A 24,175-nucleotide genomic window follows, 5' to 3' on the forward strand; every position below is an offset into this window, starting at 1 on the left:
AGAAAATCCATATGGATTTCTCAGAAAGAAAGATTCTTAGATGCCGAAAAATTCATCCTGGTCCGGAGACCAACACCTTTCTGGTGTGGTCGCTCTAAGAACTGAGCTATCCAGGAAGCTAGCAATTCGCAACCAATTTGCAGCATTCTGTGTCCATGCACTTCGATTTGTCTATTAGTTAGCCCTCACGCTGCCAACTGCTAGCTTCCTGGTTAGCTCAATTGGTAGAGCAACCGCCTGTCCTGGTCCCGAGTTTTAACCCTGGACCAAAACAAATTTTTCGGCATCTAAGAAGCTTTCTTTCTGAGAAATCCGCATGGATTTCCTTGTGGCTTCATGCTACAAATAGGTGGTTGTCAATTTCCCTTTCTTAACCCTTCCGCCACCTTGTGGGATTCAGCAGAACCGATCTGCAACAACCAGGGATGAAATCACATTTTTCGATACATGCAGAATGCAACAGAGTCGAAATCAAGCCCTATTTTACAATTCTTTCATTACAAAGCTGCAATACACAAATACAAACACACAAACAGCTACAAATGAAGGCAGCAAATGAGCAGAAAAAGGTGCGTACATGTGGTCGCACAAAGCTGTTTTATGCTCCTATCAAAAACTTTCCTTTATGTACACAACAATTTCAACTTCCTTGAAGTGTCACAAGACAAATGCACAAATTGCACAGACACAAATAAATACACTGCTTAAAGCATTGCGATTAGAAAAATATCCACCTACAGACATTGCAAGAAATGATAAGATGCTCGAGGTAACACAGTTCTGCAATAGAGGACTTACAATACCATGACACTGGACGTAATGGCAAAATGTCTATGGCAACTCATTAAACAGAATGGCAAGTGATAGCACCGGCAATAGTGAAACCTCCTCGTGCCTTATGACACACGGTGAAATTGTTACATTGTCATGTTATGTCATGTCTGAGGAAGAAATGAAATATTAAACAAAAAAAAAAAAGAGCAACCTGCTGTGCAAGGTGAAACACAGATTGCAAAAATCGTGGGGTCTGGGGATATTTATTACTTTGAATTCGAATCAAATAATTTATGACTATTTGAATGTGAAAACAACCATTCTTAATGTTCAATTCACAGTTGGTTTCAGTATTAAGTATACAATGTGGTCGTGTTGCCATAACTACCATAAGACATACGTTACCTGACTCGCTGCCTCACAAGGTGAGTGGCTACAGTGTTAACGTCTTGCATAAGTAACAAAATATACCTTTATTTCAGATTGCTCTGAAGAGTCATCAATCTTGAGTTTTCACCTTAAGTGAAGCTTAGGCACCATTGAAATTGGGAGTGACGTTGCATAGTTTATCTGCCAGTAACAGAAAATATCCTAAGCTTCATTGTGCATTATAACCCACAGTATTGGCATGGCAGGCCACATGTGTATTCTACTGCTTTTATTTTCATGGTACTAGAACAGCTTATGAACATATTACACCAATTATGTTGATCCATTGCCAGTCACAAGCTAAAGAACATTAAATTGGTCAGCTTTTCTCTATTTGCCTTTTACATACTTCTTTATGCAACATATACTCAATTAGCATAATACTTGAAGCAATTATTTCCTGCATATTTAAGTTTGCTTAGAAATATACAAGCACTCCTATGAAGTTCGTGATTTAATTGTAGAGACGAAATACCAATCATAGTAAGATAAAATTTAAAATTCATGGACAGCTTTTGTTAGTAATGGACATCATGGAATGATTGCTTAATGGAAGAAAGCCAATACAGCTAACAGAAAAGTTATAAAAATCCTTCAGAGGCCTTTTTCTGGGAAACCTTTCATCGTTACAAGTGGCAGTAAAGAGAGCTTTCAGAAAAGTGATGAAAAAGTTTTCTGTAACACTAACGGACCCTTGAAACCTGGAATGATGCTAGAGTTAATGACAAAATGGTAAACTTTGCTCTAAAAATACTGTAGCAAAAATACTAGCGACAAGACATGGCTTAAAGTTTTATGATATTACATTTGCAAGAGTAAAATGTGGAACATCTACCGGACGGATTGGTCATGAGCAGTGACTTAACTTGCGTTTAAATCTATTAAAATGGATTTACTTTCATGATAGTTGCATGGTAGAACAGTGCCAAAAAAGCACTTACACACTATGGCTAAAGTATAAACTAAAATAGTAAAGCACAAAATTGATACAATTAAATTGGGGGACAGAGGAGGGAGACACCTACTGACCTACACATAAGGCAAATCTAAGGTTCTACACACATACAATAAGTGATTAAAATTCTACCGCACTTTCTTCAAGTACACTGAAAAGTGCTTGTAGCAAACCTGACAACTTAGATATAAAAGCTTTGCACCAGCAAAGTAGTCCATCAGGGGTCTACAATAGCAATCTTTGTGGAACAGATTAAATCAAGTTATGGTGGAAGCTTGACAACATGAATATCATAAATTGAAATTTTCATGCAATGCAAGCCAATCATCAACGTCCCACAAACTGCATAAAAATTTCTAAGACAGCCTCAATACCTAGCAAGTTGCATTTGCTGGCATTCATTCGAAGCCTACGTTGTCACATATTCTGCTGACAGCAAATTTCCAGTTCAGGCCACCAATGCCAAAGAAGAGAGACGATTAAAAAAGATGCCCTGCAACAAAAGACTCAACAGGCTGAGCAAACTAATGCTCTCAGTTTGCTCCAATGGTCCCAAGTATACATTGTATCTCCCTGCAACGTTTCGTGCTAATAGCTCTCATATTTTTCTGCAGCAACTACCTGAGAGCTGCAGTGCTAAAAAAATTTTTGACTACGAATAGATTTCAGAAATTAGCCAGTGCTCTGTACGACTTGCGTGGGCACCATACAGTACATACTTTTTGCCAAATTCCAAAATCATACACCTCCAGTTATCTCGCAGCGACTGGCAAGTCTTCGATATCGCTTGAAATCATTTGAACCTTAGATAGTGTGGGAAAAACAGGAGTGCAAGGCTTGGAATGAACTGCTATTAGCTGTTAGCAGAGTTCCAGGAACAAAAGGTTTTTGTTGGAATGTGTTACAGAAGGGCGAAATCGCAAGTCTGCCAGACGAGCGGAGCTCACCAGCCATGTGCATACTCTCACAATGTTGTTTCTCTATATCTCTCATCTTCTGTTTTCACTTGCCGAAATGTAATTATGAATCAACTAGCTCCGCAGTATATTCTCTTTTGTCAGAACAGCACTTCCAACACTGTTTGTAAGTGTGCCGATTTCGGAAAGTGGTTAAGCAGTTAAAACAATGCTCTGTTCTGTTTCAACTGCAGTTCTAGCACATGCCGATAATGCACCAGTGCACCTGGCTGGAGCTACTTGATTAAGCATAGAAAATACCGCGTATATTTATGCGAAACTAACCGCTGATAAGTGGACACATTGGTGCTGTTTTGAAACAGCTGCCACTAACAAGCACGCATCTGCGTACACCGCTAACAATTCTGATGTGATAGGAGAGAATGATCAAGCTTCTTGACAGGAGAGAATGATTGCTTCTTGATTTGTAAGAGCATGTTGGTTATGCTACCTCTACAGATATGTTCAGATCATCAAATGGGATACATTAATTCAATGAAGGGTGTGCCACCTTGTCTGTTGCCAGGCAAATGTTGTGATATGTGCGAGCGGTGACTGAATCACAGAACTCCAAGAATAAGCTTTCACACTGGTCCTCAAAGTGTGCGCTTCTGATTGTGCGCACGTGCACGCATCTACATGTGTACGGTAAAATGAGCAAAATGCAGTTACACGCTACTGCGGCACGTAGTCCGCATAAAGAAAGCGGACGGACTTGCTGCAAAAGGCTGGACGGATCCTTGGTTCTCCATCGCTTCCAGTAAATGGCAGTGAGGGGTGCTTCTTTTAACTTTGGAGCAAAATGTATTGTTTCTTGTGAGTCTCTTCTGAAGCAGCTACTCTGTTCCCACATGTAACATTCTGCCCAGACCTTTACGTTTGCACAGCAGAAAATGCCTTTTCGTATGGTAAAATTTTTGCTTCATTTACCAATATCATGGGGAAAAAAAACACACCTATGATTGTGGTTGAACTGCCAAAGCACTTAATGTCAACAAACACATTGTATAAAGGCATGAAATTACGAATACACATAAGATTACAAAAACTAAGAAAAATAATTGCGTGTTACAAAAGTAACTCCACGCATGGAAGTGATTAGGCACTGCTTGTCCCCTGTAAGATGAACATGAGAAGTCTCCTTCAAAAGAAGACAACATGAGGGTACAACAGCAAACTCAGTCGAGACACATTAGTACCGACTGGTTTTCGCTGTCGCCGCGCTGAGCAACAATCATCATTCGCAATGTCTCAATGACGAACTGCTTCCTTTTGAGAATGCTAAGTGGCTATGAAGAACCCCTGGCAGTGAATGTTCCAAAAGCGAAACTACCCTACATTTTTCAATTCGTTTTTTTTTTTTCATCATAACACTTCTTCGAAGAGAAGCCAGCAAGAGCATCATCTTCACCAACAAAACACAGCACCTCTCCTCAAGTCATCGCTGCCTCGCTGAAAGAAGTAACAGGTACTATTTTCATCCTACAGTCTAAGGCAAGGCATGCTATTCTATTAGCTCATGGTACATAGCATACCGGAACTGTAGCTGTCATCTTGATCAGGACGGAGCATCTTTGTTCATACAAGTGTAGATTGCAGATGCTAATGTGCAGTAAGCAATGAGACCATTTCCTAACGTAGACTGCACTATGAACACATGTAAACGGACAAGCATCTCTCCTTGTGAACCTGCTAAATCTGTCTTCTCAGAAAGCAGAGGCTAAGAAGACAAGCCTGTAAGGTGACCGTGGCAAGACCCATCTCAGAGAGCCCAAAGCACAAACTATGACAGTTTTTTTTTTCGTCAAACAGTTCTTCTGCTTGCAAACGGTACTCTTCACAATAAAATAATAAAAAAAAAAAGCAGGCTTCGTGGGTCGGCACAGAGCGGGCTCATACGAAAGACGAAAAACCAGGAAGTGGCGCCCGCGAACCAGCCATGTTGTTGAGGACCACGCGTCCACCGTTGAGGCACATGGCGGCACTGCTCTCCTGCTCGGAGTCGGTGTAACTCGGTGGCTTAGCAATACGCTGCCGTTTCCAGGACTGCCGCAAGGTGTCGTTGACGTTAGCGTAGTGATTGACAAACGAGTGTGGGTCGCCCTTGGTGTCGTCCTCACTGTCCGAGCCCTGAGGACGAAACAGAGATCTTTAGCCAACTCTAGTTATGTGCGCTGTCACCAACTTAGCGAGGCTACTCTAAAGATATGAACAGAGTAAACTCTCGACAGGCCCTGATGGGACCAGGAAAATATGCTTCGTTTAACAGAAGTTAGGTTTACTGAAAGATCAGCAGGGGAGCAGAATTCAAGTACGAAACCAATCATATCAGAGGCAGCTGTTCCATTTAAGCAGCAATTCTTTTAAGAGACTTCCATTTACTGAGAATCTGCTGTAATTGGGAACCCAAAAACAACTGATTTACCGGCAAATAGAGAGGATTTCACAAGTGGTCAGAAAAGTTTTTCAGTGTATTGCTGGACACACATACACTTGCATGCAAGCTGAGGTCAGTCGGTCAGCATTCCAAACACTGTCGTGCCGTCCCCACGGATATACGAAAGTGCAGTTAATGCATGTGCCAAATATACAGTGTTTGCACAATGGTAGGTTGACCTATTTTATTAAGATTTGACAATTAGAAGTCGAAAAATTGACTTGCAATCGAAAAGAAGCCGCCAGCAACATATCAAAAACTAGTGCAGTGTGAATAACAAAACTTTGAGTGTGAATCGAACATAATAGTTTTCAAATGTACTGCAAGACATAGCCGAAAAACGAAGTTCTTTTGCACAACTGGCATAGTTGCTCAAAAAGAAAAGAAAGGGTCCAATTTTGCATGCAATGCAAGTGCAAAAGGAAGATAGTCTCTGTTTCTAGTCAGAAACTTCCAGTGTCTATAAGGTCAGTAGTGTGCAGTGATGCTGTCCAAATAATTAGTTGGTGACTGCACATTTATTTCTGTACGAACTGTACATGCGCATGTGATGAAGTAATCAGCCTACCTGTGACTCGGATGAACTCATCTCCGAGGGCTTCTCAGTCAGGCTGCTGCTGTCGCAATGATCGTCGTATGCCTTGGTGTCCTCTTCGTCCGAGTACGTCACGCTCGCAGGAGAGGGCCGCGGCGGAGACCGCAGAGCGGGCAATGGCTTGCGGAGTGATCCGCGGGTCATTGTGCGCTTTGTCGGCGGCTCGGGGCTGCCAAACCCGCCTGCCTGCTGGTCAGTTCAAGCTCAACTGGTCATCACTACGGAGGCTCTGCTGCATCTCCTGCGATTCGGCACCAGTAAAGAACTGGTCAAAAAACTCAATCATTAAGTAAGAGTGAAGAAACTAATGTTAAGTAGGAATGTTAATTGGGCTAGTTGGTATGGATTTATAATTATGAAATGGCACCATTAAATACGACAAAGTGACAGAGGAACAAACGAAACTTGTGTTTTTGTTTTTCTGTGATTTTGTCGTATTTCGTGGCGCTGTTTCATAATTAGTGAACAAAATGTGGCATTTTTCATCTTTTGAAGTGGCCTTATCATAACTCTCTTTTTAGTGTTTATTGTTGCTTTTTATATTGTTCTTGTTCTCTAACCTTATTTTTTATTCTTTGTTTTGTTATGTTTTATTTCTTTATGTTAACGATTACTTCTTTTGCTTCTCTCCCAATTCATTTCAGTCGGAAATTGGCCATTGCATGCCATCATACTCCACTACAGAATCTGAGTGGAAATGTTCAAATGTTCTAGAAAGACGAAGTTTTCAACATCCTCACTGCCTAATTCTCCTCTGAAAAAACCTCGCACTTTCCTCTCAATGATATCGAGAAGGCATATGCCAGAATCAGTTCATAATGCAATGACAAAGCTATCTTTCGCTGTGATCGTTCTATCGGTTACTGATAGACAAGGCACACCAACACTCAACGAAGGAATGGACGCACTCTAAGAGCTGCACTCTAGAACATTGTATAGCTTCGATAACCACCGCCCCACACATGCACGCACACAAAGAAAGCCTTCAAATAAGTTAACACTCAATTTGCACCCTTTTTCCAGCACGAGGGTAAAAATAAGGGACCATGAAAATCAAGTGAAGGAGGATGGAACATACCTGCTTATACTGGTGGGTCTTGCTCTTGACGCACAACACGGCAACAACCAGGATGATGGCTACCATGCTGGCAGCAGCGAGCACCACTAAAAACCATGGCTCCCGATAGAACGGCAGACGCTGCTTGTACTCCAGGAACAGCTTGTCTGTGCAAACAAAGCAAACCATCAGATATGCATAGACCTACTGATAACAAAGGCTGGTTAAATTCATGGGGTTTAACGTCCCTAGTGACTCAAGTTATGAGTGACGCTGTAGTGGAAGGCTCAAAATAATTTCAGCCACTTGGGGTTCTTTAACATGCATTGACATCACACAGAACACGGGCCTCTAGCACTTCACCTCCATCGAAATGTGACCATCGCAGCCGGGACAGAAACCACATCTTTCAGATCCGCAGCCGAAAAATGTAACCACTGAGCATCTGTAGTGGCTTCACCGACAACACAAGGGACATTAATAATAATAATAATAATAATCGTTGGGGTTTTATGTCCCAAAATCGTGACATGGTTTTGAGGGAGACCTGGTGGAGGGCTCCAGAAATTTTGACCGTCTGGTGTTCTTTAACATGCACCTAAACATGCACCTTTAATGTACATGATTCTCCAGCATTACCCCTCTATCGAAAATGAGGCTGCCACGGCCGGGATTCGATTCTGCAACCTTCAGGTCGGCAGTCGAGCACCATAACCACCAGACCACCATGGCAGGTAACGAAAAGGACAGGCTGTTATGTTTGGGAGAGCTGGAGTACTAATTATGTTACTGCCTGCTACAACCACATCCTCGCAAGGTTGGACGTCCTGATAAAATGTCCACCCACACTTATAAAAGTGTTGATCTCTTTCTATTTCACTCACTTTCTTGGCGAATGAGAATGCGCAAGTTACTTTCTATAACAGTAGAACAAGTCCTCCGACTTCCCTTTCAACATGATTAACTTTGTAATAACCTTTTATATCTTCGAAGTTTTTGAAGGGTAGTTGCTTTGGGACACTAATGTGAAACATTAAATCAGTTTAGACAGATAGATTATTCTTTAAGAACACTGTTGCCGCAAATTTCACCATCATAGGTTCATTATTAGAGGAGAAAATGCACATCAAGATTTCCTTCTTGAATCTTCCTTGAATTTCGTGCCACAACTTCAGCACATGAATGTCAATGTGATGTCACAAACTTCAAAGTGTTTTTCGTATTTCGGCCATAATGGCTCAAAAAAATTTTCTGAATCTTGCTATGTTAAGTCTCTGGCCCCTTAGAACACAATGTAATTCACTTTTACCTCTAAACAATTATGTGGGCCTTAACAGACCCTGCATAAGTCTACGAAGTCGTAGTGAACCAATGTGGGAACCTCGAGGTGGCATTGCCACCTGTATTTTCTTATTGCACATTTTCTTGCTCACAGATTGTATTCTTTCCGCAAGAGTGGTACGCTTTGTATTGTGAAGGGGTAATTTTGCGACAAAGGAAAAATTGTCTTCAACTTTGCTGTCCCTTTCTGAGCTGCCAGTTCCACTTATAATAAGCGGATTTGGAATTCATTCTTCACCGAGTCGCTTGTAGGATTTTACTGTCGCTTGTCACGTTTTTCCTACAAACTTATTTCAGTGGTCGCCACTTTCTCTAATGGCACGTTTGTTAATGACATTGTGAATTTGAGCATTGAAATCAAACATACGTTGGGGGAGTGAGCAATTAACTAATATTATTCGTGCACTGGAAAGCACACATCAAACACAGTGGAGACTACGCTGGAGACTGTTTGCACATATTTGTTGCACTAAATAATTAAAGTTATTCTTTTACCTTCCCTTCGAATCTGAGTGTCTCTTTTATATTAATTAAAATACTTTCAATTATGAGAAAATTTATTAAAGTACCGCTTCTATTAGGCTTAACTGCATAAATTCAATAGGGCAGCTTTTTTGGGGCTTCTTTTGGGGCTTCTTTTGGGATGATTATATGCCTATTAGCTTGGAGGCATCTGGCAACTTTAGACATCTGCAGTGCTGATCTCAAAACTGCAACTTCTTACACAGAGAAAAAGAAGAAAAGAAAAAAAAATGCAGCAACAATACACAATTTAGCGATGCTTCCAATCAGTTGTACATTCCTTCTAAAATATTTCCCTGCAAGGTAGTATAGTCAGCCTGGACTTCAGAGTGAAATCAATGCGGTGCAGTCCAGCAACAGGACTGGAAGATGGAAGAAGGAAAGATGGAAGATGCAAACTCACTTGGCGTCAGCACGTGTTCGGGAGCGTAGGCTGGTGGGCTGATGCCAAGGCGGTTGCGGGCGAACAATCGCAACGTATAGGCCGTCGAGGGCACCAGGTTCTGGAAGCTCACTTCGTACGACGTGCGTGGACTGCCCTCTAGCTCTGCAACTGTCTGCCACTCTTCGTCCTCACCTAAAGACACAAGGCCAGTGTCAGTAAATGCCTTTTCATAATAGTGTCTATTTCGTGGTTCAAAGCAAACTTAAAGTGAACGGTAACAGTGCCTAATGATGCTGAGGCAAATAGTAGTTCAAATAGTTATGGAATTTGCACAAGACCTCAACACACAACACCCAGAAGACAGCAAATCTAATAAAAAATCTAAAAAATGAAAAACAAGAAGGGAAGGGCAGGTTTATATACTTGCGAAGATGAGAATAGCTTCATCTTGAGGAACTGTTGTCTTTTTAAATTGTTGTTAAGATACAGTATAACCTTATTACAATAGACCTTCATAGTGAAGGATTTTGGTCCGTTGTAAAGGGAGTATGTAAAAGCAGTCAATAATTGCAATCTGAATAGCCAAGCTCCTTTCACTAAGGAATCTACCACATTTTCCATTTAATTTATTTCACCCTCACTTGCGCAAAGCTTTACAGAAAGGAGTGGGGTACATAAAATAACATTCAAATGCGAAGAAAATAACATCACATTAATAACAACTACAATACATATGAAGATACGATGTTAGGCTGATACAACTGAATTAAAATGCTGGTGCGATGAGAAATACAGAGCAAACAAAATAAAAATATTATACAACATACATTTTACATGTTATCAAGTAAGTAAGTGTGTAAGTTGGAACAAAACAAGTAATGATCAGGGATAGAAATGGTGTTGGAGGGAAGGTGGTTCCAGTCTTTGGACGCGCGTGGGACAAAGGAATACAGTCAAACCTCGTTACAACGAACACCACATTAACGAACATTTCAAATTAACGAACTTTTAAGAAATCCCGTGCCGACTGCTTATAGTTTCAATGTAAAAATATTTCACTACTACGAACTTCAGAATAACGAACATTTCAGAATAACGATCGTTATTTAATTCCCGTGTAATCTTAACAACACCTCAGTACTACGAACTTATATCCCGAAATGCGAGGATTCTTAGATTTCAGTGTATCGGTCATGGCAGTCGGAGCTGTAAGGTAGCAGACGACGCAGCGCGAAGAGCAGACGCCCTCCCGCTAAAACCTGAGATGGCACGGGAGGAGAAAGACGCGGGCGGAGAACTTTTTTTTTTCCTTCGTTGCCGAGGCGACAACGCATCAGGTTTTGTAAAGGCCCAACTGCATGCATAGCACGCGACTTTCGAGCGAAGGCGACTGCGACAAACGGGCTCCGTCGCGCTGCTCGATTGAAAACTATCTCGCGCACGCAGGCAAATTACGAAAAAGAATTACAGAGTAGATGAATGACAACATGCCAAATTTATTATTGTCTTGTTTGAGATAAAGATGCCATAAAAGCGTTTCGTGACTTCCTTTTTTCGCAATCTTATGTTTAACCGCGGCAGTAGTATCTGCTGTGATCCCATGGGGCGCCCGGAAGCGTACGCTGCCTACGCTACGTCGCACTTTGCAAACTGCGTTATGTTGGGGTTAGTCCACGAGGCGCATCTCGACAACGTTTCCTCTTGCTGTCATAGAACGTTTAAGAAAAGCCGCAGCGCCTCACATCGTTGCTTCGCAGGGCTAAGGGCTACCTCACATGACGACGATGTTGAGATTGCAGCAAGCTACCACCAATGCAGCAAGCTACCACCGAAACATCAAAACGAACCGTCGATCATAATTAACGACAAAATACGGCCGCTGCCTCGCTCTCCGCGTGAGATGGGGCTGTAAAGAAGGTAGTCCTATAACTTGCATTCCTTGAAGTACGCGCCGATTGGAAGCATCACGAGCAAATTGCAACCGAAGCGAGGGTCAGAGATGCTGCCATGTTGTCGGATATCGTCATGCTCACTACCGGGCGACAAGCGATGTTTTCTGGCTTTCCAGAAACCTGGGGTGCTATCGCGGAACGATTCTATTTCAGATTCCAATGCCTTTCGTGCTTTTCGCGCTTGGCCAGTGGTCAGAACGACGGTCCGTCCGCGTTATCAGCGCGATCAGCCAGCCGTGTGGGATCGGAAATAGCATCGTTTCGCGATTGCGCCCCTGCGACAAGCGACGGCGATGGATGGCCCTCCGCGACAGCAAATCCTGTCGGCCGTCGCTCAAAACTCGCGTGCATGCAGTTGGGCCTTAAAGGATTGCAGCGATGACATGGACGACGATGTCACGGTAGCACCCGAAGATCGCGACGAGTCCGTGTCGGCCACAGATGCATTGGACTACTTGAGGAAACTCCGCATATTCATAGAAAAAAGCGGAACAGCGACCGAAGCGGCGGATAAAAATGCGGACGGTCTAGAATCGTTCGTGACGCAGAGTTTGTGCTGCACCCGTCAAAAAACGATCACGGACTATTTCAAATAAACGTGCCTTGTCTGACGTTCACGTGTGCATTGTTGTGAGAAACGAGTTCAAGGACGTACCGTTGCAAAGGTAGGACGTTTGCGTTACTGAAATTCTATTGTTATGGTAAATTTTTGGGCTTTCACTATAACGACCTTTCAGAATAACGAACATTTTTCCACGGTCCCCTGAAGTTCGTTATACCGAGATTTCACTGTAACAGATGTGTTAGTGCGGCAGCTATACTCCATTTCATACATCAGGTGCAACGCTGTGGAAGCTATGCATGAAGTTTGGTCAGCAAAATGTGCAAGTCCGTGCATCTCGCACGCATGAGGCATTGTGACAGGCTGCAAATAAAAGACCAAAAAACGAGAGCAAAAAGACTGCTAAGCGATCCAGAACAATGTATTGACAACCGTATAACTAGGTTTGCTTGTTCCTGAGGCACAAAGTATCTTCATTTATTACTCCGCCTAGAAAAACAAACGGATCACGTTACGGTTGATGAAATTATTGAACTGTTTCTTGGTATGAACGCATCTACCACAAGAAGTCTCTGGCTAGCCTCCACAGCGTTGCACCTGATGTAGGAAACGAAGTATAGTGACGTGTTCCTTATGGTGATAGTCTAAACGAGCTGAGTGATAATATTAATGAACTTTGAAATACCATACACACGTCATACACTGAATAAAATTTGACAACGATAAAACAGAAAAATACAGTGACTGACAAAAAAAAAAGCAAAATATTGTACGCGTGACGTACCTGCATGAGCGGGACGTGCCTCGACCAAGTACCCCGTGATGACGCTGGCTCCCGGGGGCCCCTCCTTCCAAGAGAGGGTGGCCGCAGTGGCCGATCGTTGTAGGGCCAACTCCAAGGGGGCCAAGGGTGACCCCTCTTGGGGGCCCGTGGTGACGTTGCACTGGCTCTCTGCACCATAGCCATGGGACGTCTCTGCCCGCACAGTGAACCGGTATGTCGTCATCTCATCAAGGCCACGCACTGCCAGAAAGGTGTGCCCTACTTTCTGCCGCACTTGCCTGCCAGACTCTGCGAATAAAGAAAAATATCTGCGTGTAAACACAAGGGCTGCAACTGCACTCGATGCACTCACGATTAACCCTCCAAGGTGCTTTGTGCACAACGATGTACACCACTGGTTTTTGCTAGTTGTGTCGACTAGGGGATAAGAAAGAGCAAGCTACATTGACATTTGGATGAATTGAACCTCCTACGTAATAAATGTGTCCTCCTTTCACTTCATTTTGCAGTGTACTGTTGTAGATGATCAATTTGTGAAGGCACTGTCATGTTCAACGCTTGTCCGCCATGCCGCTTTCCGCAAACCATGTCAAAAGTATTATTTTTCTTTGCTCAAAATTAACATAATTGGAAAGGCATTTGCACTGTAGTTCTAGCCTGAGATATGATTCTATTTATGCAAAAACAGACCATTAGAACTTCAGGATAAATAAATTGTAACTACAATTCAATTAAGATTAATTACTATAAAATGCATAAATCAACGTTTATGACATTGTTTTTGTTGCAGTAGAATATCGAGTGGCTTGAAGTGATGTTATGGAAATTTGATGCATTTACAGACAGTTCTTCATAGGTGGCTCTTGAAAGGGTTAATAAAGACCATACTTAGGTATGATAGGGGTTAATAAAAACACTGTACGTTGACTGATGATTGGCGATTGCCGCAACATTTAGTTGTGACAAAGTTCAAATGTGCAAAGGGGCTCGATTTAAACTGAGTTGTGTACCTGTGCGGTGTGCACTCTGTAAGCCGCAGTGTGTACATTCGAAGCAGCAAACCCCTTCACATCTCACCTATGTCCAAGTCGGCTGTTTCATAGTTGACCAGGTATCCAGTAATAATACCATTGGGCTCCTTTGGTGGGGTCCAGCTGACGTTGAGTGAATTCATCGTTATGTCGGTGAACACCAAAGGGCCCGGAGGGCCAGGTCCTACAAAAAAAGAGAGAACAGATGTGTACATACCTGAACAACCATGCATTCAGTTTGCAAATCCCAGAGTCACTATCGATGAAAGGAGCTATTCTTCTAATCATTTTTAAATATTTCAAATCAACTGTGCACAGTCAACGTGAAACTGAAGTATCAGGGTTATACAGTTCATCACAGCAGTCATAGCTGACATAAAATATGGGAAGTCAGTAGTGAAGCATTTCATGACACCAAGACAGATTCTTTTTAAAGGGGCACTCGCACAAAAGCTTTCAGTGTTTTTTTTGCGCCAAATGAAAGGCCAAGCGCTCAAGAGCCCAGAAAATGTACTGGTAAGTGTGAGTGCACCTTGAAATAGTAATTACAGCATGTTCTTAACAAATAGTTTCGGTTCCTACTGTACCCTGACATCCCAGCACGGAATGAGCTCTGGTCACACACTCACACAAGATATCTTGACATTTCCACGGTTGCTACGCTCCATGGCTCCATCGGTGAAGCACAAGTGGCCATTTTGAATGTTTTGGTGATGCACAAGCGACCATATTGAATGTTTGGTACCTGACGTCATCACTAGGCTTGTGCAAATAGTAAATTCTAGGTTCGAAAGGAATTCGAAGCGAACAGCGATTTGGTCGAATAATTTCGAATCGAATTCGAGTAGTATATATCACATATTATAAAGAAAAATGAGCATATTTGTCACGACCCAGTGTCATGACCCAGCTAACTTGCACAATATTCTGTTAAGATTGAAACAAGGCATGAGCAAATGTCATTGTTTTTGGTTCAAAGGGGAGTGGAAGCATCTTTGAATAGCAGCAGGATTTGACTTTCGGTAGAATGCGAGTGATAACCTGTAAAATATGTTACGTTTTAAAATTTACTATACTTAGAGCATATAAGCCGGTATAACAAGCTTTTAAACTTAAAAAATGATTAACCTTGAAGTAGGGCTTTGAAGCAGTGAAGATTTCCCCTGGATAGGTGTATTCACGATATAGCACCCCTCCTCCACTGCAGCGAAACCACCTCTACAAGTGGTTACATGCACTTTATGTATGTCTATTCGTCCATTTCGAATAGTTCGGAATTTCGGACAATTTAAATTCATGTCCAAGCGAATTCGAATACTGTAATATTCGTTTAATATTCGAAGTGCTCGAATATTCGCACAAGCCTAGTAATCACAACAGGCCATACTGAAGCTTGATGTCACCAGAATTGACACTGTAGCCTGATGTCACGTTAGTGTCGATGTCAGTGGATGCGCTGTGTGAAAATGAACTCTAATGTCAAAATAAAATATCTTATCAGCATTTAGTGAGCTTCACACTATTTCAGAGCCGCCTCTGTATACAGGATATTTGTATGACGAAGTAAACTCATCTTCGAAAATTGGCATCAGTACCCCCTTCAAGCTAAAGCTTTCGTATAACTTCAAATATTCATTATTCATATATATTCATACATTCATTAGTTGGTCCAATCCCGAGGATGCGAATAAATTGCTTATTTGTTCGTAATGCTGCATTTGTGCATTTAATGAACAATTTGCAACATGCAATGTAATAATGAAAACTTGCTTGCAACATCACAACTTCTAGCCGTCGAAATATGGAATAAAGGGAATATAAATTGAATTGGGACCGCGTCACTGTTGTTCATAGCATGGTACAGGCGTCACTTACGGTCGGCCTGGGTGTGGACTTGCAACAGCTTGGAACGTGGACCATCACCAGCCGGATTAAATGCCAGTAGTTGCACTGAATAGTTGGTGAAGCGCCGCAGGTCGGTGATGGTATAGGCGGTTGGGGTTGCTGGGACTGCTTCCATGGCTTCTTCCGCATCACCTTCCGCTTTGTAGAAGATCTGAAACAGGCCAGGACAAACTTTCATTTTTTATGCCTGCTCGCTGCCTGTGTGCTCAAGAAACAAATGATATGCTTTTGACTAGGGGAGAGCAGTTATAAAAAAAATGTAAATATGTTGTTAATTTGACATCTAGCTGGTTCAGTCTTGAATTATTGAGAGATGTGTTCATTCATGAGAGCACATGCTGGGCTGGAAGTGGCAAACCATGCCACACTGGCTGAGGGAGAGCAACAATTGATTGATTGATTGATTGATTGATCTGCCCATTCTCATTACCAGTATTGTTGGGTATTGCACCTTGAAATGTAAATTCTAGCTTGATGTGACATGGCCTTATAGATTTTGAGTGTCTCTATAATACACGTCATGCCACAAACAGTTCATGCATATTGTCAATATGATCACATATTATAAAGAAAAACTAGCATTTTTTGTCGTGACCCAACTAACTTGCACAATATTTTTATAAATTGGAAATAGGTGAGTGTGAATGTCACTTTTTTGGTTTGAAGTGTAGCGGAGCCAAATTAAATAGTGGCAGGGTTTGAATAGCAATAGGGGGCAAGTTATAAGCAGTAAAATATGCTATGTTTTAAAATTTTCTATACTTAGCACATGTGGGCTCGTACAACACACTTTTAAACTTAAAGAAAAAATTAATCTAGGTGCTGGTAATAGGTACATTTAACCTTGAAGCGTGGCGTCGTGGCAGTGCGGATTTCCCCTGGATAGGTGGTTTCACGGTACAGCTGTCCCATACTGCAGTGAAACCACCTTTTTAGGAGGCTACATGCGGTCAAATATACATCTATTCGTTCATTTTGAATACTTTGAAATTGCGAATAATTTAAATTAGTGTCAAAGCAAATTCGAATATTGTAATATTCGGTCAAATATTCCAAGTGCTCGAATATTCACCCATGCCTACATATTAAATAGGGAACAGATACAAACAAAGAAATCTGTAGCCCAAATCTATGGCTAGCAACATCAGTCACTGGTGACCAGATTGCCATTCTGCCTTGCTGATAAAATTTAAAACCTACCATACGCAAATGTGTTTCAAGTTAGTCCTAAAACCTTCACGTGCAGAAAACAGGGAGCCCGAAAAGCTAAAACAAAACTCTGATGTTCTTGCCTTGTATCCAAGCAGTTCACCATTGCGTTCCGATTCGGCAGGTGGCGCCCAGGACACTGCTATTTCGGTAGAGCTCGGCGAGTCGAGCTTCAGCTGTCGTGGGCTGCCAGTAGGAACTGCAAGGAGACAGAAAATGGTGGCTCAAACAGCTGTGAGAACCCGCGAAGTACACCAGCAAATCACAAGCTATAATTTCTGTCTTTGCAAATGGTACATCTCAGCCTTTGACACCACTTGTGAAACGAATATGAGACAACTCACTTAGACTTGGAAATAGTGTAATTGTCACTGCAATGTTTGATTAATTTCAATGACAGGTTCTCAAACTATCTGACACAAAAAATGCATGACAGAAGGATAGCAGGTTTATGGGTCAAAGCTTTGAAAGAATATAATCATATACTTGCTTCAGTTCTACATGCCAAAAGCATGATATGATTATAAGTAGGGGTGTGCGAATATTCGAAATTTCGATTATTTTTCGAATAGTGTTTGCTATTCGATTCGATTCACACTGAAATTTTACTATTCGAACTATTCGAACTTCCCAAAGACAAAATGCAGTCAACGTCCGATTGAATGTGACCCCTTCAGATTTTCAATATGCTTCACCTCATAACACTCTCGTATTGCGGCAAAGCTGCCTTTCAAGCTCCGTTACGGTCGAACTTAGGCAAGAAACAGTCAACTTCCGATTGGAAGTGGTCCCTAGATTTTCAATATGCTTCACCTCCTCACACCTCGGTATTGCGGCAAAGCTGCCTTTCAAGCTCCGTTACGGTCAAACTTAGGCAAGAAACAGTCAACGTCCGATTGGAAGTGGTCCCTAGATTTTCAATATGCTTCACCTCATCACACCCCCGTATTGTGGCAAAGCTGCCTTTCAAGCTCCGCTACGGTCGCAAATGTATTAACTCAAGAAAACGCTGGTTCCAATATGGAGATGAAAGATGTGGCAGAGTTGGGGGTTCAATTAATGCTGTTTTGAACCTGAAATTTGGCCAGGAAGTCCGAAAAATTGGACGCCGAAGCTTTTTAGCATCCAAAATTTCAGATGTTCTTATATATCAACGTCTACGAGGCAGATTTGGAACTCCGGACTTGAAGAGAGCACACCCTTGTCTGCCACATCAGTTGGGCTTCCACAGAAGTTGAAAGAGGAGGAGAGGCTGAGGAAATGGCATCTCTGCCTATCACGTGTAAAGTGTTGTCGGCAACACTTTGGTTGCACCAAATCATGTACATAAATACAATTTGGCCTCTACATTGCCTCATTCTTGATAAGAAAGGCAACTATGAAACATGACCCCACCAGTGCTTCACCAACCTAGCGAAAAGAAACACTTTCATGTTGCTATCTCACAAGAACATACTTAGGGATTTTCTGCAACTTTTCCTGTAATTTCACTTCGAATTATTCGAAAAATGTTTGAGAAATATTCGAAAATTATTCGAAATTATTCGATTCGATTCGCACTCAATCTTTATTATTCGAATTCGCTTCGCACCCAAAATTTTGCTATTCGCACAGCTCTAATTATAAGGCATGCCTTCGATTGATTTATTTTTTCATATTGCCCACAGCACCTAGTGGCCTTACAGTGGCATTAGTGAAGAACTCTGAATTAATTTCCACCACCTGGCAGTCTTTAACGTGAACCTGAATCTATGTACACGGATGTTTTCATTTGCGTTTCATCCCCAACGAAATGTGGCTACTGTGGCCGTGAACCGAACCCGTGCCCTCAAGCAAGCAGCATGACACCTTACATGCAAGCCACCACAGTGGGTATTTCACAAAATCAGTCAATTATGTGCAACCCCTGCACTATGCTTATCACGTAGCTGTCCACCAGGCAGGTGAAATCACACAAACAAAACAAACGAGAAAACAAATTGTTCCACGCACCGGCTTCACCGACATAGACAGAGACTGGTCGGGTTGGGGGTCCATCACCCTGGCCGTTGTAGGCAATGACCCGCACCTCGTAGATGCGGTCTCTCTGCAGTCCTTCCAGAGTGAGAGGACCGCCTTCGAGCCCGTCGAGTGACCGCACACGACAGTCTTGCAATGACGCACCTACAGGGCAGGCCTCCACACGGTAGCCGGGATGCCGCTTGTCACCGTTCCACGCTTCATCCGCAAGACCCTGAACACAGTTGTTGAGCTTACAAAACTAAACCTTTAAAGGTGAAAAAAGAAAACCGAAAAACCAACACCCATACCTGCCAAGTTTGGAGAAACGGAATCCGGGAGATCTACACAACGGAGGGGGGGGGGGGGGTATAAAATATGTCGACCGCGGGAGGGGGGTGGGGAGTACTGCGATAGCAATTATACGTACACTGTCAGCGGGGTTTGTCGCCGCTGATCTGCACAGGGTCCAAACCGATAACATCGCTTACGCATCGTTTATTTCACGTGCAAGTAAAAGAGCGCTAGCGCAAGGGACGAACGCGGTTGAAGCAGAGATGAAACGACCCGGCTGTCACCGTCGCGCGAAGGGCACATGCGATAACATCGCTCCACGTGCGAAGGCGCCGTTGAGACCAACGTTACTAGAACAAACTCAGTTTAAAAGCTCCGCCGGAGAGGCGGTCCGCGTGGCGGTCGTGAGAACTAGTGGCGCTGCAGTCACGTCTAGCTCCCGCGGCTGGCGCTTGTTGTGATCTGCGCCGCCGATGTACGAGCGCACGTGGGTTACAGCGTCGTCTGCGCTTTGTTAGCTCGTCATTTTTGCGACTGTTCTTGACCAGGCTTAGCGTCTTGTGCGAAGACACGTTCATGATGTACGAAGCGTAACGAGGGCGAAGAGATTCACAGTGCGGTATGCCGACTTGCTTTGCGCCAGGCTGCAAGAGCGGCTACCGCAACGACGACTCCGCTTCACGACACTTCTTCGGACCTCCAAAAGACCCTACGCCATTCAAGCTTTGCATCGCAAAGATAGAAAGCTTACTGCGAAATGCAAGGTCTGTGACGTTCATTTTGAGAGTGACGACATTGTAAAGCACTATCGTCGTGTCGTTGCGGGACAAGAAGTTTTGATCCCACGTGGAAAGTGGGAACTCGCGCTAGGTGCCGTGCCGCGCTTGTTCCCATCACTTCCACCCCACATTTCAAAGCCAAAATGTTCGGGGTTTAGGCACAAATTCCCTCCAAAACGCACGGCGTCCTGCGAAAGCCCAGTGCCCAATTTGGAGGAGCCGCCAGAAATAGAACAGCAAAACGAAAGGCAGGCGATTACCTATATACGCTACCGAGACTGAGAGTTATCAGTTGTCAGCTGTCGCTATGCCTTCAAACCAGTGGATTTTCGAGAGATTTTACGACGAGGTATTGAACAAGATGTGCGGAATATTTTACACTCGCTGGCTCGGGAACGGGCTGCTCAGCGCAAAAATGTGACACGGTACACATAGAAAAGACGAGGACCAGCGCTGGCCCTCGTCTTTTCTATGTGTACCGTGTCACATTTTTTGCGCTGAGCAGTTTAATAATGGAATACCAACTAGCCCAATCCCACACTTTGCTTCGGGAACGGAAACTTACTTGTGCAAAAGATAATTGTAGTTGACGAGCAGTTTAACTGCGTAGTGAACGGCTACAGCACGAAGCGCAAACGGCTGTCGTACAGTGTAAAGTGATGCGGGCATGGAACATCTGCTCGGTGAAGTTGAAAAACTGAAGTTGAATACTGACGACTCTTCTAGCGACAGAGTACGCGCGAATAACTGCTCGGTGCTCACATCACGGCCGATCTGTTCGAATTGTTTAAGGCACCGTAGAAGGATGCGACGTAGAAAGATGAGACAGCGACAATACAACTATCCGCTGAAAAAAATTGCTCAGAGACGACATCTATTCGATGTAACCGCACACTGAGATTTCATTTACCGAGTTCTCGTAAAATTTTCCGATTTTGGGTCAGTATCCCTTTAACCGTCGCGAAAACGTGTCTTGTAAACATTGCAAAGCATCGGTGATGGTTTTCGAGAAAGTTTTTTTCAGTAAATTGTAGAAACATGAGTACTGTTTTGCTAGAACGTTTTTGTATCTCGAGTAAGTACGCTTCTTTGTGCACGTACTATAAAGGCTTTTACAAACGTGTTGGGTTGTTCTTGGTCTAGATAAGACGGCAGCGGCTAAAATTGTGGTGGTAGTTATAAAAATTACTCTGAAAACCCTCATTCGCTTAGAAACTCCTATGCTTGGAAGTTAAGTGCAATGTAGACAGCTCAAATATTGTCACAAGGTCGTGACGTCGACGAAGGCAGCAGTCGGCACGTCCGAGATGAAACTCTTTATTTGGCCGAACTTGTGGCCGGGAAACTGAAAGTCAAACTACAGCAATACACTGATAGCGGCGAACAGAGTGTCGACCGTCGATCAACTGACAAGCGGTCAAGCGCGTCGGCTTTTATACAGGCGCTATCGAACTTTCCAGCGATATCGCTGGTGGCGGCGTTATCTCTCGACAAAGCTGGAACATTCGCGTGCAGCGCGCAATCTTACCAAAACGATCTATTACAATCGCGAAGCTTCTCGAACACTGCTTCGCGGACAGTGTCGAGTGTTTATAACCGTCCTTGCTGGTCAAACCCGAATAAATCAAAATAAAACAAGAAGTGGGCGTGGCAATATAGACCGAACATTGATTTTTAGCCAATCAATGAACAACGCACGCGGGCCAATGCATACAGATGGCCTTATGCATATCCACCTAAGTATCTACCTAACTAGTAGAATGAGAAAGTTGCCGCGCTGTTGCCGCGAGCAACGGCGCGGCGGACCGCAGCGTTATGCCATGGCAGCAGACGACGCGCCGATAGTGGCGCAAGACGGAACTGCAGCGCCGCTAGTTCTCGCGACCGCCGTTCGGACCACCCTCCTCCGTTGGTGGAGATACGGAGCTTTGAAACTGAGTTTGTTCTAGTAACGTTGGTTGAGACGGGGACGGTCGTGGGCGCTGGCGAACGCGCTATCTCGACAGACATCGGTAACGGCTACCCTTTTAAGTGCTGGGCTCTCCACTTAAACCAGTAGTGACACAAAATTTTGAAGGCGAGATAACTTGTGGGATAGATTTGTGTGTACACAAACGCATCATCTGTGTGTGCGTGTATACAAACGCATCATCGATGCCGTCAACAGTCCGGCATCAGTGTGCCGTACTGTCGCCGAGCTCACCGGAGTGAGCGAGCGAACAGTTAAGCTTATCAAGGCTGAAGCTCTGCGGGTCCCACTTGCCTCCCCGAAGCGCAAGAAATTGAATTCGTCGGGCCAAACTGAGAAGCGCATCACCGGCAAGACGCTGCTGCAGTGCTATGTCACGTTTGCGTTGGCAGCACTGCGGCGCAAAGTGCACAGCTACTTCATGCGCAATAAAACTGAGTTGAACCTTTCTACCATCGTTAAAAAAAAAAAAAGAAGATGAATCCTTTCTTCTACGTGGCCAGATAAAGCACTGGACGCGCGGGGCAAAACTGGATTTCCGGGAGATTTTCCTAGTCTCCCGGGTAATCCGGGAGACTTGGCAGGTATGAACACCTAACTGAAGCGTTTAACAAAGGAACCAAAGTGCAGCTCAATACCCTTTATGGCACATTTTTGTTAATCAACAGGCATAAAACATGTTGAGCAGTGGTGTGGTGAGAATAGAATCACTTGCCCAAGAGTGATTGGCAAATATGTAACATGCTTGAAACTAACTTCCTAGCACCCTCTATGAAGCAGCTGCAAAACCTTACAGTCTCCAGCCCTCACCACTGCACATTGTGCACGTGCTGGTCACTATCACTGTGGCCATTGTCTGGAGTGTCAGAAATGTTTAACAACAATTACCCCTACATAAAATATACTTTGCAAGTGCAAATGCTGTTATCATTCATTATTCTCATAAACTTGAATTGCAATAAAGTTTATGAAAAATAACATGCTTTAAGGACAAAGAACAACAAAGTACCCGAGTGGGGATGCACATGTCACATGCAGAAACCTGAACAGTAGATCAGTAAATTGGAGTGCGTGCACACTGACAGAATCTTACAGTAGGAGCACAATTAATTTGAGACGGTATTTCCATACAGGAAAAGCAAAGCGAGCAAAACATGTCCCCTTACCTTCCAAACAACAGTGATTGACGTCGTTGTGTACGGAGTCACAACTACATTTGTTGGTGCAACTTGTGGTGCTAGAAAAGAGAAGGAAAGAAAGCACAAGTCAACTTGACCGTCAGCACAGTTAAAATGACGATACAGTCAAGTATTGCAGCTTCAACCAACTTCCGTACTTTTCAATCAAAACGTTGTCTGCATCTGATTTAAAGTGAAACACTAAATCAATTCAGATGGATAAATTATTCTTTCAGAACTCTATTGTCATTAGTTTCATTATCATAGGTTAATTATTAGATGAGGAAATGAACGTCAAAGCTTCATCTGAATTTCGCGTCGAAAGTTCAGTACATGAACGTCAGTGTGAAGGCACAAATTTCTGTTTCATTGCATATTTCGGCCACACTGGTTCGATGAAATTTTCTGAAAGTTGCTATGTCGATGCTCTGGGTCCTTGAGAACACAATGTAAATAATTTTTAATGACTACCTATTACATAGGCCCTAGCAGATGTCGTCAAAATCTATGACGTCACGGTGAGCTGGTGCAGGAACTTCGAGGTGACCACTTACATTTTCTTTTTGTGCATTTTCTTGCTTACCAACCATCTTCTCACGGTAAGAGTGGTTATACATCTCTTTGCAACATGGCGGCCTCGTTTGGAGATGCAACTTCCTTTTGCCATTTCTAAGCACTTTTGGCAAGGCAGAGACCGCAAACACTGAGCTAATCGTAAATTAAGCCTTTTTGTTGCCTAAAGTTCCTTTATATTGATTCTGGCTGAAATATTTTGCTACACGCAATCATTTTGGTGAAACACTACGTTGGACGTGGGGCTTTTTGGCAGGAATTTCGAAATAATGTTTTACCTTTTTTAGGCATGCTTCCTGCCAGCAGATAATTATCACATGTAACTCGAGTGGGTTGTTGAATTCGTCTTAGGAAGAAATATGTCATGACAAATTGTACAATAATTAGATAATTATTTACATTGTAATTGCAGTTAATTGCTAGAAAACACACTAAATTATTCTAACACTTTCACTTGCTTTAAATTCAATCTCCAGAATACTGGCATCCA

At 43.1% G+C, this 24,175-nt stretch overlaps 1 protein-coding gene across 1 annotated transcript in view; it reads right to left on the bottom strand.

Moving 5' to 3' along the window:
* Positions 1 to 479: 479 nt before the first annotated feature.
* LOC119399245 (protein sidekick-like) overlaps positions 480 to 24,175 on the bottom strand; it is an 88,774-nt gene continuing 65,078 nt past the window's right edge. The window contains 11 exon segments of the mRNA XM_037666061.2: positions 480 to 5,244; positions 6,120 to 6,335; positions 6,337 to 6,387; positions 7,225 to 7,370; positions 9,470 to 9,643; positions 12,750 to 13,037; positions 13,827 to 13,964; positions 15,656 to 15,836; positions 16,978 to 17,093; positions 18,887 to 19,127; positions 23,101 to 23,171. Of these exon segments, the coding sequence (XP_037521989.2) occupies positions 5,008 to 5,244; positions 6,120 to 6,335; positions 6,337 to 6,387; positions 7,225 to 7,370; positions 9,470 to 9,643; positions 12,750 to 13,037; positions 13,827 to 13,964; positions 15,656 to 15,836; positions 16,978 to 17,093; positions 18,887 to 19,127; positions 23,101 to 23,171 (1,859 nt within the window). The 3' untranslated portion in view covers positions 480 to 5,007.

The sequence above is a fragment of the Rhipicephalus sanguineus genome, chromosome 7 (assembly GCF_013339695.2).
Source record: "Rhipicephalus sanguineus isolate Rsan-2018 chromosome 7, BIME_Rsan_1.4, whole genome shotgun sequence".
Classification (NCBI taxonomy): Eukaryota; Metazoa; Arthropoda; class Arachnida; order Ixodida; family Ixodidae; genus Rhipicephalus; species Rhipicephalus sanguineus.